Source organism: Uloborus diversus, chromosome 5 (genome assembly GCF_026930045.1).
Source record: "Uloborus diversus isolate 005 chromosome 5, Udiv.v.3.1, whole genome shotgun sequence".
In the NCBI taxonomy this organism is placed as follows: domain Eukaryota; kingdom Metazoa; phylum Arthropoda; class Arachnida; order Araneae; family Uloboridae; genus Uloborus; species Uloborus diversus.
Window position 1 is genome coordinate 22,681,504 of NC_072735.1, and position 15,057 is coordinate 22,696,560.

The 15,057-nt window shown below is 31.5% G+C and overlaps 1 protein-coding gene across 1 annotated transcript in view; it reads left to right on the top strand.

Annotated features, from left to right (window-relative positions):
- The window catches only part of LOC129222487 (mitogen-activated protein kinase-binding protein 1-like), a 122,658-nt gene extending 108,475 nt beyond the window's left edge, over window positions 1–14,183 (top strand). Inside the window, 6 exon segments of the mRNA XM_054857001.1 lie at window positions 215–286; window positions 5,928–6,027; window positions 6,172–6,267; window positions 9,934–10,755; window positions 12,338–12,414; window positions 13,595–14,183. Of these exon segments, the coding sequence (XP_054712976.1) occupies window positions 215–286; window positions 5,928–6,027; window positions 6,172–6,267; window positions 9,934–10,755; window positions 12,338–12,414; window positions 13,595–13,957 (1,530 nt within the window). The 3' untranslated portion in view covers window positions 13,958–14,183.
- The last annotated feature ends 874 nt before the right edge of the window (window positions 14,184–15,057 follow it).

Here is a 15,057-nt window from a genome sequence, read left to right on the forward strand (position 1 = left end):
ATTGCTTAAAAAAATGTGTTTGTTTACCAATTGTATAATATTTAAATTTGTTTACTGTATAGTTGCCAAATATTGTATTATTCGACCAAACTAAATATTCGGTCTGCCTGCCAAATACCGAGCAAATATACTAACATCCCAATTCTTTACTTTTTAAAATAAAATTATGTTGAGAAGTGAAAAATATTAAAATAATATTATTTTCTTCACTTAGATAAATACTCCTACGAAAAAAAGAGAACAATTATTGAAAGCTCTGAGTGAAGCTAGGAAAAAATTAGAAACGGTAAGTACTGTCAGATACTACAAAACAGTTTATGGATATAAAATTACATAATACAAAACATAAAGGAACTTAAAATGAGTAAAACTTTTATTGTAATTAAATTTCAAAGACCAATTTCATCTCTTAATGCTAGACAAAACCATCATCCCTTCCCTTTTTTTGGAAAATAACTGTAACTTGGTATCTGTGATATATGCTATAAATATACAGTAGACCCTCATTTTACGTGGTTTTGATTATACACGGTTTAAGATTTGACACTTTTATTTTATTTTATTATATGTGGATGAGTTTCGGTTTTATGCGGATGCGGCAATGCAAATAGATAAAATTTTCCCCTCTTTCAAAATCTAAACTCCTAAAAGTTGCAGATTACAGGTAACAAACTGCATTTTGGCCTGCTAATAATCAATCTTGGGCCTCTAGAGACATTTTATGCGATTGGTTCCAGAGCTCTTTGCAGAATTAAAGTTATTAAACTCACACCGTTCAGAACTCACTGGAAGAAGAGCTTTTAGGAGTGACAAAGGATGACAAAACCGATATCGATGATACACAAACTAAAACGTTCACATTGAAAATTTTGAGCCATTACTAGACAATAGAAATGATCTTTCTGATTTGTTAATGAAGGAAGATTCCATCATGGAAATGACGCTAGTGCTTATGGATGCATTAATACTCTGCAAAGAACTACAGAGAAAAATTCTTAATGATGTCAAAAGATTATATCATAGCCAGCTCCTTTTTATAAACAGAACACGAAATTAATTTATGTTTTCTTTATGTATGTTGTGCATAGAAATCGATATAAGTACACATTAAACTTATTATACTATTAGTCATTACTAGAATTAAATATTTTTTTTAATCTTCTTTACAGATCCTAACCCAATTTTAACACTAGTATTAGGTCTCAATTTACACGCTTTTGATTTACGCAGCATTTCCGTGGAACGTAGCCCCCGCATAAAACATGGGTCTACTGTAAATATGAACTATGTTACTATGGGTAACTTTTGATTAAATATGTGTAAAAATTCTATAAACATGGAAGAGAGGGAGTTTTACCTAGTTTTGTTACCTTAAGTGGTTTTTTTTTCAGTATTCCCTAAAAATTTTATGGATGGGAGGGGAATTTAATGCCTTGATAGTAAGGATCATAAAAATTGCCAGTCTTCTGAATTCAAACTTCATCCTTGCATAGAGATGGAGGAAATTTCATTTTATTTGCTAGACAATGGGCTGGGGTTCGTTTCTCGAGAAGGAGATGAAATAAAATTATTTCTTTGTAAATTTTATCCCAATATTTCAGAAAAAAATGCTGCATTTGTTTTTATAGTCAACAGAAAAGTTCAGTCACTGTGTTTCATAAATACTTCTTCTTTATAAAATTAATAGCATTTTAAGAACCTTGTAAAGATGCATGGATTAAATCTTTAGACAAAATTATTATAATTCATACTTAAAAGAATCAGCAGATGAGTTTTTCCCTTTAATTGAAAGCTCATTTTGGTTTAAATTATTTTTATTATTGGAATTTCTTTCAAAAGTTTATACAATATTTCTTTTTGGAAAGAAATCATTTAAAATAATGCCATTCTCAGTGGCTCAATTAAAAGAAAATTAAAGAAATTAAAAGAAAATTCACGAATTACTATCTGTAGACTTTTCACAAAATTATAAATTAAAATTGAATGTTTCACAAAAGTTTGAAGTCCTAAACTAGATTTTAAGGATATCCATTAGTAAAATAGTTTATTTTGTAAATATGTTTCAATTGTATTAACAAATTGATTGTAGAATAATAATTGTTATTTTAGAATAGGACATTTAAGTTCATTTTTGAAAATGTTCACTATGTTTAATTTTCTTTCATTTTAGAGCATTTTTTCCTTTATAAGTTTAGACCAGAGATGGGAACGGTCAGGGGGTTGGGGGGGGGGACAAAAACTTTGGAATTGTTTTTCCTGAACAAGTTTATTTCCATTTGGGAAAAGTTTGAAATTTCCAACACAAAATTATTAAAATATAAACAATATATAAATTAATACTTACATTCCAATACTTTTTTTTTAAATACTTTTTGATGTTCAGTATCCCACATGAAAACACCAACTTTGACAAAGCAAGCTGTAGAATAATTTGATTTCTTTGTACACCAAAGTATTGTAACGGATTCGGTGAGGCTTCCAACTTCTCGAAATGAAGACACAGTTCTTGATAAAAACACAGGAGCTTTATTTACACTATATACGGTAGAAATCGTTAACAATTGCTAAATTAATCATCAGCAATTAAGCAAATATCACTCAACACCGTAAACTTAACGGTTACACACGTATTTACGTCCGAATACGAAAACAACACAGCGAAATGCCTCGCTATAAACAGAGCAAATACGCTCTCAGTTCGAAATCTCAATCGAAACTAACTCTTTATCCATCGCTAACGGCTTATATACACACCGAAAAGAAATCTCTCAAAGATTCCAGAAAATGCTACAACGTTCTACAACTACACTTTCATTGATAAAATCAGTGAATGAAATAAGAAAAAACAGGGTTCGTACGCTCCGGGAATTCCGGGAAAACCGGGAATTGTCAGGGAAAATGACACTGCCAAAAATGTCAGGGAAAAGTCAGGGAGTTTTCAAATTTTGTCCTCCAAATTTTTTTTTTCCATTTTTTTCCCAAGGAATTAGTACTATGAGATCTAGTCTTCGTTTTTATTGTGATTTCACGAAAAAAATTGTAAATTTTTATCTAAACCGACGCTGGCACTTAAAAACTGCAATCGAAAAATGAACGTTTTTTTTTTCACAACGAAAAATGCGCCAAAAGAGCGAAGATTTTCTTACATGGAGTCAGTGAGGGGAACGCATTTCTTTCTACTGCCTTAAGTTTTAGATGGGTTGCCACAACATTCTGTTCGGTTCAGGGTTCGTACGCTCCGGGAAAACTTGGAATTATCAGGGAAAATGACTTAATCAAAAATGTCAAGGAATTTTCCAAATGTGCCCCCAAAATTTTTCTTTCCCCAATTTTTTCCCAGGGAATTTCGTTTTATAAGATCTAATCTTCATTTTTATCGATGTATTTAAAAAAAATTGTAACAATTTTAAAGCAATGAAAAAAGTGGCGACCCAAAAAATCTTCAGCAGCCGCCATTTTTGGCTCTCAGTAGTTCCCAAGGGAAAAAAAATCAGGTGAACAGCAATTATGCACAAACTCAACAGGAGAGAAGACAATTTACTGCTTCGGAAGCACAACCTGTAGATGGGAGGGTCGATCGGGGAAAATGTTTTTTTTTTTTTTTTTTTTTGTTGATCGGAAAATCATTTCAGCTACGTGTTAAACGTAGTCGCCATCTTTGGTCATTCACAAGATGGAAGTAGATACGATCCAAAAATGCCTAAGTTTCTAAAAACAAAGCAGAATTGGATGCTTTCTTTAATTGAAAACTGATGAAAACAACAAAAAATGGTCTGCAAATTGTTTTTGTATTATTATTTGAAATAATTTTCTTGAGAAATGAAAAATTTTGTTCTTAAAACTTAATCTTATCCTCACTGCCTCGGACGCAAATGTGATAAAAACTTTTCAATGAATTGTAGTATCATGAAGATTTATTATTTTTTAACTGTCTTCATGCAACAAATTAAAAAAAAGTTATTTCTCATTTTTGGGCATAGCCGCCATATTTGGTCATTCCCAAGATGGAAGTACACAAGCCTTTTTCAAGTGCCTAAGTTCCCGAAAACGGCATTGGATGTTAATTGCAATGCAAACTATTGAAAACAACACAAATTGTGCCCTTTTTTTCCGGATAATTTGTAATTATTTTCTGGAAAAATGCAAAATTTAATCTTCATAACATTTTTTTTGTTTTAATTGATTTAGACTCTTATGTGCTAAATACTGACTATTTTGCTTTTATTGTAGTTTTTTAAGGATTATTAATTATTTATTACTACTTTTATACTACAAATCCAAAAATCTACTTATTATTTTAAATTTTTCACTTTGCCGCCATATTTGATCGTTTGCACAATGGAAGTAGACTTAAACTTCCAGAAACAGAATTGGACGTTTATATCAATGTGTAATATTGAAAATAACATTAAATGTGCAAAAAGTTATGAATTTTTGAAAATTAACTATTACTTTCTGGAAAAGAAAGTTTGAAATTTTAATGTAAGCGTCCTTTAATATGTGAAAAAAAAAAAAAAGATTATTGGCATTGGCCTATGATTGGCGGATGTTGATTTTTGTTACTATGCATTACATGGTACGCCGATTGATGCAACAAGTTAATCATATTTATACTGAAATTTAGCTTTGCATTTTGCTCAATATGTTTCGTTTAACCTACTTATAAGAAAATAAAATGTATTGTAAACCAAAAGCGGATGCTAAAAGGTTGCTGCAGGACTACAGCAAAATGCTATAATATTACGCGTGACATCAAAGAAACGCTAAAATAAGTTGGAAGTACTCTGTTTTCAACAAATAGTAAACAAATTAAAACAATTTTGAACAAAATGTTTAAAAAAAACTTAAAATTTTGACAGAGAAAACAAACGAAAAAAAAAACAATTTTTTTTTTTTTAATCTAAGGGGAGAAGTTTCAGTTCTTCTGCATCGCTACTTTAAACAATTTTAATTATTTTGAAAATATTACTATTTAAACTTAAATTTTGAATGAAGCGAGTAACCTGGAATTTTCTAAAAAACAACCTGGAAAACCTGGAAAAGTCAGGGAACTTTTTTTAACCAAAAGTGTATGAACCCTGAAAAAAGAATAGGGGGTTGTATACTTTAGCCATATGTTAAGGGGTTGTATATTCATTACGGGAAACTATTTACAGGTTACGTTACTACAATAATTACTATTTACAGAATTTGTAACAGTATTATTTTCTGCTTTTCCCAAAACCATTAAATGTATAAACAGAGCAGAATAAGACAAATCAATAACTTCAATAAGTAAAACTGTTTATGCAAACAAAATGATATATTTTCATTTAATTTGTATGTATACACATATATATTTAGATGCAGGTAACAAAGGTATTTTAAAAATAAAAGCAACTTTCTGTTTGAAATTTTGTAATTTACAGGGGAAAAAAAAGGAAGGAAAAGCAACTTTTACCAAAAAGCTTGACTTGGGAATTTACAAAAAAAAAAAAAAAAAAAAAAAAAAACATCTTAGTCAAACTTTATGGTTAATTGATGATTTGAGTAGTTTAGGCTTTTTTTGTTTTGAACAAAGAAAGCTACTGGTGATTTTTTAAATAGTTTTATTTGAATGCATATTTTTGTTGATTAGAAAAATAAGGCGGATTGCATACATCTTGCAATATTTAACATGTTTTCCGTTTTATAATAAAATATAGCTATTAAATACATTTTAATTAGAAAACAAATTTCAATGACAAAAAAACTGGAAAAGGAGGTTTTTTTCCGTTTTCCACTGCCGCAAAATTTCTGAAAATTTTACATCCCTAGGTAGGCTTTTAAGAGGGGCACGCGTGAGTCAAATTCTGTATCCACTAAAATGAAATAATAATAATAATAATGAAGTATTTAATTTTATATATCTAATAATCTAAATTTGTTTTTTTCTTATTTATTTTTAGGTTGGATACAAAAGTGGCTTGAGTAGTAGCAAAAGTATTGCAGATTTACACAGTACGCCTGATAGAGAAATTTTTAAAACTCCAAAATATGGTACACCAGGTATTAAAGAAACATTATTCAATTGCATATGATTGTTTTTTTCCCCCTTTTTTTCATATGTATCGCTAAACACTAAATGTTTAAAATATTCATTTATTTATATATTATTAAAAATAAATCTATCCTTTTTTTTTTTTTTTCAAGATGCTGATATACGAAGAGCTTCTTCTATGACTGATCTCACAATAAATTCTCCCAACAAAAGGCGGTTGTTTTCAACTCCTGGGGAACAAAATAATGGTAATATGTCCGTAAATTTTAATTTTGATTCCTTTCTGTGTTTTTTTTTTAAGTGAGATATTGATTGTTGCCTTTGCTGATTATTTTACATTGATTTGAACATAATTATCATTTAGTTACAATTGATTAGTCTGTTGATTCATCTTCCTCCTTTCCACCTCCCTCTTCCCCAACTTTTCTAAATTGTTATTAATATGCAACATTTAATAGAACTATGTTTACCATAAGTCCGGAATCATCCCGGACTGTCCTGGATTTTAGCTTTGTTCTGGGTATTCTCCAGAGGTTTGCAAATTTGATAACTAGCTAGAACTAAAAATTTTTTATGCATCATTTCAATAAAAGGTTTAATCTTCTATGCAGTTTTAATTCACTTCTTGAATGCTGGGAAAATAAGCATGAACTTTTTTAAAGCAGAAATTCAGTTGTAATAAGTTTATTGAACCATGTGCGAGATTGCCCCCTCCCCCCCCCCCCCCACAAAAAAAGATGAAAAATGCATTATATATAGATAGAACTTTTTTTTTTCAGATCAAACATACACAAATACCTTCCAATCTTGATAATCTCGGACCTCTTTCTTTTAAACTCTTAAAGTAGCAAAAAGAAATTTATACTGGTATTTTCTATCAAAATTATAGTAAAATGCAATACTTTTTCAATTTATTTTTTGAAATCCTTGGTGTGTTGAAATGTTTACCACAGAAATACAGTTCATTTGACTGTTTTCCATTGACAGTTATTGGCAGTAGAACCAGTTTGAGAGAACTAAAAAAGTAATGAATAGAAGATTGTTGGGGGGGGGGGGGGGGCTATAGTTTAGCGGATCCCAACCTTTTCCCCTATGCGAACCCCTTCCAAACTCCGAAAGAATTTGGCAAACCCCTTGCAAGCAAAAAAAAAGTGCACACACACACACATAGACAATAAAATTTGGGAGATTTTTTTTATAAATTGATGCTGTTCCATAGTTTACAACAAGAGCGAAAACATAATTGCAAAATATAACATTACAAATATTGCTACAAACTAAAATGATCGCTAAAAAATGAATGCAAAAGAAAGTCACCAAAAATAAACACAGTGAGCTCTGAGTTGAGCTTCAAGCAACTTTTAAAAAAAAATTGAAAATGGGATATTTGTGGAACAGAGGCCAAAGAGAGAGAGAGAGAGAGTTTGGCTGAAATTTTTCTGACACAAGGTTACATTTATCTCTATTATCACTAAATCAGAAGTCATGTAAAGAATGATCTTTAAAATACCTTTCAGGGAACTGCCTCAGATTAAGTAAATGAACTTTTTTCTTACAGTAAAATGAGAAATATCTGTTGGTTTAAATCTTCTTGAAAAGGACTACGAGCCTAGCTGTTTGATAAAGATATATTGAGTGCATTGATCGTTTGATTGCTGAAGAATTTTCTTGTAATTATGCTATAAGTGCGGAGTAAAATGCATATATTGAAAAATAATAGATGCGCCTATGTTCAAAATACGCATTTACTCTATTTTTCATGCAAAAGGTAATTTTTAAAAAAGCAAGTATTTTTTGCTCACTTACCACAAAAGACATTTTCTTCACAAATTTCATAAATTCCTTATTTATATAGAGCGCAAACTAAGTTGCATGGTTAAATTCTGCTGTTTTTTTTTTTTTTTTTTACTGCGTAAACTTTACACTGCACTCACCCACGAAAGCTTTTTATAGTAATTAATTTTTGATACTTCCTGTGGTATTTATGGGTTGTTTACCCCTTCTTTTTTTTCGATAATAAAGCTCGAAGTAAACTATAGAATGTGGTGTGAAAATTATAGCAACAAACAACACCCTGATCTCACTTCTGTGCATTTTTGATTCAACATAAGAGCAGAGGGATAGGTCTTCCTCGGACCCAAATTAATGGTAAAGAAACTAAATATCAAAATAATTTAGACGCTCACGTATGCTCTATGTAATGTTTTCATCAAGTTCCATCCGTTCATCCGATCATCCCCGAAAAGCTTCTGGGTATCGGAAGAGTATCCGATGTGCGAGAGACAAATAACTAAAAAAGGAGCAAAATTTGCTTGAAACCAGGGGCGGCATTTCAGCATTTCATTCAGGGGGTCGAGTTTTTTAAATTTAATATGGAACAAAACACATATTGGCTAATAGCAAGTAATCATGATATGGGGGAGATTGCATAGTTAAAGAGCCCCCAGAAAAGGTATTTGTTGATGTGAGATATTTTTTTCAAAAATAGTATGTATTTTTGAACAGTATCTATGAAAGCATTCTATGCATTGAACAGCTGAAATGTGTTTCTAGCAGAAGAAAGTGATGAACACTCATTAAATAGACGCACTTAAAATATGAGCATAACGAGCAATGTAAAATACCAAGGCATTTAGTGAAAATCATGCAGCCAAACCACTGCCCGGGCCTCTCATACCATTGTTACACAGAGCATACAAGAACGAGATATTTACACTATATGAAAAAATTACGTCCTTAGTTAAAATTAACTATGATTCTTCAGTTTTTTCTGTTCTTAAAAGACTGGTAAAGGCTTGAAGAATCTCTAATAATTAAAAAGACGGAAAACACTTGCTCATATCTGAAAATGTGTCGAGTTTCATCAATCATTACAGCGAACCAGCAAGATTGGCTTTCTTGAACATTGATTTGCGATTTATGTAAATTGAATTTGCTCATTTTTTAGCATTCCTCTCAAAAATTTGGGGGTGCGACCGCACCCTCTCGACCCCCCTATTTGCCACCCCTGCTTGAAACCACTTGAACATGAGACTTCATCAGAAGCAAGCATGTTAAAACTCCGCCATTTCAATTGCCGCCACTGGTTGAGAACTGCTGCTATAATGTCTTCAAAATAGATTATTTGTCCTTTTCTTCTGTTTTCAAACATGTGCACTTTGATGACAGAGGGCCAGTTTTGATTTTGCTAACTAACCAGTTTTGAAGTGAGAACATGTTCCTCATTATTCTGCATTTCTAAATGATAGGAAATGATTGATGAAAAGCTACCTTAAATATGCTATTGATTAATGGTAAAAATTTTGAGGATCTTTTATGAAAAAATTGTTTAAAAAAATTAACTGTTCTGCTATAATAAAAATATCTTCTTATACACTTTTAAATAACTTTAAAAAAACTTTGAAATTGGGGGGAAAAGCACTATTGTAAATTTCTAATCTCCTCTCCTTATTTATTGTTCAATAATTTAAATGATAATTAACTTAATGTGATGTGGGTTTTCGCAATTCCATTATGTATTTCTATTTTAGTGCTTATTTAATCATTTACATATTAGTTTCATACCAGCATAAACATAAAACCTTATGCCTGGAAAAACAAGAGAAACCTGAGTGTCCTCCTGATGTATGTTTCAATAGAAACAGAAAATCTGTTTCAGCTAATTGTTGTAACATGAAAGTGCCATTCATTGTAATTTGACCTTGCCTTCCTTTTACAGGTAGTTCAAATTCCCAATCCAATATTTTTTTTTAACCAAATGAACAGTAGCAGTAGATCACATCTTTTTGGCATTATTATTTAATATGCAATAATGATAATAATTTTGTTGAGAATGTCTTAGAATCTACTGTTATGGTTTTAAAGCTGTCATGTACTTTGAAAAGGAACTAATGAAACTATAATTTAATTTTTAGAATCAGATCTTGCTGCACCATTGTGGAATCAAAGCAAAATATATCCTGTGGACACTTCGCCTCCACCTTCTCCAAAAATAAATAGCACTCACTCTGCTCAAATCGGATACCCAACTCCTAGAAAAACTGAAAAGACACTATCTGAAACTATGTCTCGTAGTAGTAGTGCACTTTCTCTTTATCCTAAAACTGAAAATTCATCTTCAGCTCTACACAAAGCATCCTCTGTTTTATCTTTGGACAGATCATCACCTCAACGGTACTTAGCTGGATCCGCCATGTCATTACTGTCAAAAAATATGTCCAATACTCCTGGTCGTCCAAGTCTACCTTCATTACCTTCCAGATATCAAACACCAAGCATGGTGTCAACAGCACCTCTAGCAACTGATTCTTCTTCAGACTCTTCCCCAACTGAATCTCCTTCAGTAAAGAATGGTCGTCCAATCGCATCTCCGAGACCTTTTGGCCCTCGGAACAGGTACTTTAGTTTGAGCGAAGCTTCTAATCCTCCAGACTTAAAAGCACCAGTATTACAGAACTCTAGTGAAGGTTTACAAAAGTTCCGACTAAAGTCACGCAGTGAATGGGACCTCAAAAACAGTTTACTTGATGAAAATATTAAAACCAAAGACTCCTCCCAAAGTAGCCGATATCTATCCTATTCACCTCGTAAGAACATGCGCCCCTTAAAATTACATCATTCTTCTTCATCTGGAACGCTATCTTCATCAGATAATTTACGTCGCTCTTATAGTGGAAAAGACTTAGCAGCTTCTGAACAGTTTCCTTTTTTAGCTTGGGACCCTGCTTCTGTTCCTTGTAAGTATTTTTTTTTCCAAATATTTTGTGCAAAACTAATTACGAGGCTTTGAAGTTATAAAATTATTGCATTGCACTAAGCCCAAGCCGTTTTATTGGCTGCTGAATTAACATAAACATAAAGATATTAAGATGAACTTCAATGTTTGAGTGTTGCAATCAAGAAGTCATATTTCATACTTTTTAATGCAAACCAAGCTTATAGAAATAGTCTAGGATTAGTAAACATTTTTTTTTTAATTTTATTAGTTTCTCTATTGAAATATATTGTCATAAAGTTCTTAATGTACTGTAAGCGAACATAAACGATTTCTGTTGGTACTTTTTTGCATTTTCGGAAACAACCTATAAGAACGACCAACCTTTACTAATGACCAGTTTTTTACTTCCTTTTACAAAAAAGGAAGTATTGTATTCGCAAAAAAATTTCCACTCAAAAATCGGCCTTAATTTCCATTTTGCTCACCCCCGAATTAATGTTGAGTTTATTTTTCAACCCGACCACATGTGGTATATGCCTAAGAACGTACAGACATCCGAAATATCCATTTTGGCGATCCCAGAGTTAATTACAACAAGTTTTCTCGTGACGTCTGTATGTACGTATGTATGTGCGTATGTATGTCACATAACTCAAGAACGGAATGTCCTAGAAATTTGAAATTTGGTGCTTAGACTCCTGGTGGGGTCTAGTTGTGCACCTCTCTTTTTGGTTGCATTCGGATGGTCCAAAAGGGGTCTTTTGCCCCTTTTTGGGGGGAAATCATTGTTAATTCCGATGTAAGCTCAAGTAGTCTTATAATTTGGCAATATACCGCCAGGCTTTTTTATGGCTTTGGCGATATATCGCCAGTCTTTTTATTATATGTTCAATAAACAATGAGTTGACATTTGTTCAAAAATGTAATTACATATGTACTGTATTGTATGTTATGTACATACATATTATATAAATACTTTATTTGAGTGAATAGAGTACTGTTTTCCTAAACAGTATTTTCTTGGTTATTTTTAAAATCTAAGCTACCTACAGTCCCAATTATATTGGACTTTTGACCTTCAAACTGTATATATATAGTCAACTCAAGATAACTCGAATATTCCTTTATCTTGAAGTTTTCGTTGGGTCCCAAACTCTTGAGAATACTGTGGGAACTTCCTATTGCTGAACTACCAATAGCTGAAAGTCTTTAGCCAGACCCTTGATACTTCAAGTTATTGAGTGAGAGTTGACTATACAATGAAATATGTTTAATGCAAAAATGCTTAACATGGAAAGTCAGTTAATACAAAATGATACAACAGTCTGGGCAGTCTACTGTGCAAGTTAATACACTCCTTTTAACACAAAAAATATACAGGATGTCCACCCTTAAAGTGGACCAATAGCTATTTCCTAAACCGTTAGAGATAAGCTCATGGTTCCATTTTGAAAAAATATAATTTTTTTTAAACCTTGATAACTCGATATCTTGAATTTTTTTCCCGTCCTGAGAGATTCGAGATATTGAGGTTGTACTGTATATATGTGTATAGCGAGAGATAGAGAGAGATTTTAAATAATGTTTGCTTTATTCCTCAGTGACACCAGAAGTATGTGAAAACATTGCTGAAAATTTATCTCGAGTAACATCATTTGCCATGCAAGTGTTCCAAAGGGTAAGGTCTATTCTGTATTACAGTGATTATATATTTTAGCATTAAACTTTATTCTGTTTTCATTTTCATCTTGTTACAGCTTATCTATTAAGCATTTATTTTCTAAATTAATTTGTTCTATAATCCTAAACTGAAAATAGAGTTTCTTTAAAAAATAGGTTTTTTTTCTCCCTTAATCTTCTTTTTTTTTAAAGCTTTAACCTTGTTTTTGAACTTGAGAAGTATGCAAGTATGTATGAGCAGAATGTGTATTAGCATCAACAAATGCCAAATTTTTTAAAATTGATAGTTTTCTTATCCTGCTACCATGATAAAGGTCGTTAAAGAGATATTGCATTTATTTATTATTGATTTTAATAACTAAAATCAAAGGTCCCTAAAAGACTTTACTTTTAGCTATCACCTTTAAAGTACCTTTTTTCCCCTTCACCATTAAGGGCTAAAAGCCTTGCAGTTTAATTTTTATAAAACTTAATTGCATTCAGGCATTTATATGGCAATAGACCTATTTATTTTTCACCTGCCTAGGCAAGGCCCGATTAACTTATCAGGAGGCCCTTGGCCAAACACCTTTTTCGTGATCCCCTTGTAGTGAAACGTACAATTTTAGCCATTAGCTAAACTTTTTCAACCAGATTTAATTCAATCATAATAGTATTACGTGAACAACAGCTGGGAGGATTAATTTCAATATTTCATTCAGTTTTAAGCAAACTTAGTATTGTTTGTTTTATTTTAGACAGTGCACTTTCATGCAACATGTTATATTTTTGTTGCAGCAAATTACAATCATATATTCATTAATTTATTCATTACGGTTTCTTGTTCAAAGAATACCTAAAAATTATCAAAAAGTTTTTTATAAAAATATCCCCCACCTCGATTAATCGGAAACAAAATGGTCGATTATGGCCAATTACTGATTACTGCCGATGAATTGGTGTATCTCTACTTTGTAAGACATTTTCTAGAACAACTAATGCTTTTATTTAAACGGAATTGCTCATTCTTAAATTTATTAGTTTTTAAAAATGAGTTTGGATTGTCTTTTTTTTTTTTTTATAGTATAAAATATACCTTAATATAATGAATAATTTCAGAAATTTAGCTTGGTTTATTAAAATTAGGGAAAACCAAATGCTGAATAAATTGATAAACTAATATGTAATTTTTTCCTCAGGTCACATTAACTACTGATCTTCCAAGCGAGGAGAAATCAGCAATGACAAGTACTCTTGCTCAAGGTGTTTGGCAAGCTCAACAGACTCTCCGGCCAGCCATCCCTCCCATGAACCCACTGCCTTATCCCATGGATAGCGTGAATGACTTTAACTCCCGGAGACTTCCGGGTCTCCATTTCTCTCATTCAAATGGGGATATTGGTGACTCAACCCAACCTAAATATTCCAAATGGCCTTTCCAATCTGGTCCTTCACAGCCCCAGCCCGATATCACTATGGCACTCCTCCAACAATATTCAGATAAACTGCTAAGCATTGTGGAGCAGAAGATGTCAAGTAGTCAAGAAAAGCCAAATAATTAAGTTTTAAATTGTTTGTATTATAGTCTGAGAATGCCTGAAACTTGGGTGTGATATATGTGTGATTTAGCTTTCTGTTGTAGATTATATATTTTAATTTTTATATGTAAATAGCATATTTCCCGTACCAAAAGAGTTTTCATCTTCCCTTGAGAGAGATCCCCTGTGCAACTCCTTAAAAAAGACTACGTAAATTGGTTATTTCTTTGCAGTCAGCTGTTTTAGTCATTTATTGAGCCATTAAACAATAGGTGTTTAAATCGAACATTCCACTTCAGTGAATTTCATTTATTCCTTTTCAAAAATGCTGGATTTTAATAATAAATATATTCTATGCGCTGTATTTTTAATATATACTATGTGTCTTTTACTTTCAATCACATATTTTCACTTCATTCATACAAATATTTTAATGCTTTCATGTTTTGTGTGCACTCAATCAATATCTTTGAATAATTCCATTCATAATATGGTTCGTACCTGTTTCGTGTGGAGAAAATGTGCCATTATTTCTCTTTATCTTCTCGTTTTGCAACTTCACTTGCTTATGCACTTATTTTAATATGTTTTTTTTTTTTTCAAATGTTTGCACGAAAATTTCTATGTTATAATTACAAAACATTATGTGCCCTATCCTAATAGATCTTCAAGAGAATTTATCAGTATTTATGGTATAATACCAAAGAATATTGAGATTTATTATTTATGCATAAATGTACCAAATTTGGTTTTACTAAATCATGTTTTGAAACTTCAAAGTGATGTTTATTAGTATTTTTGTATTCTTTTTGCCATTGTTTTTAAATTTTAAGAACTTTACCATATTTTTTGGGAGGGCAAGCTTCCTTTTCCCCTTATCTAACCTTTGAAAACATGTCATATATTTTAATTTTACGTTGCCATATGTGTTTAGTCTGTAAGTAAAGTCATCTGTGTAGTGTAAAAGTATTACATTTGTTCCTATTAAGTAATTGAGCAAGTATTGCTTCGATACAATTTTAGCTATGATTTGTTTTCTTATTTGTGGATTTAAAAAAAACATCATTACATGATGACATGATTCAATGTTACGTATCATGAGAAACTTTTATGTATTGCTGAAC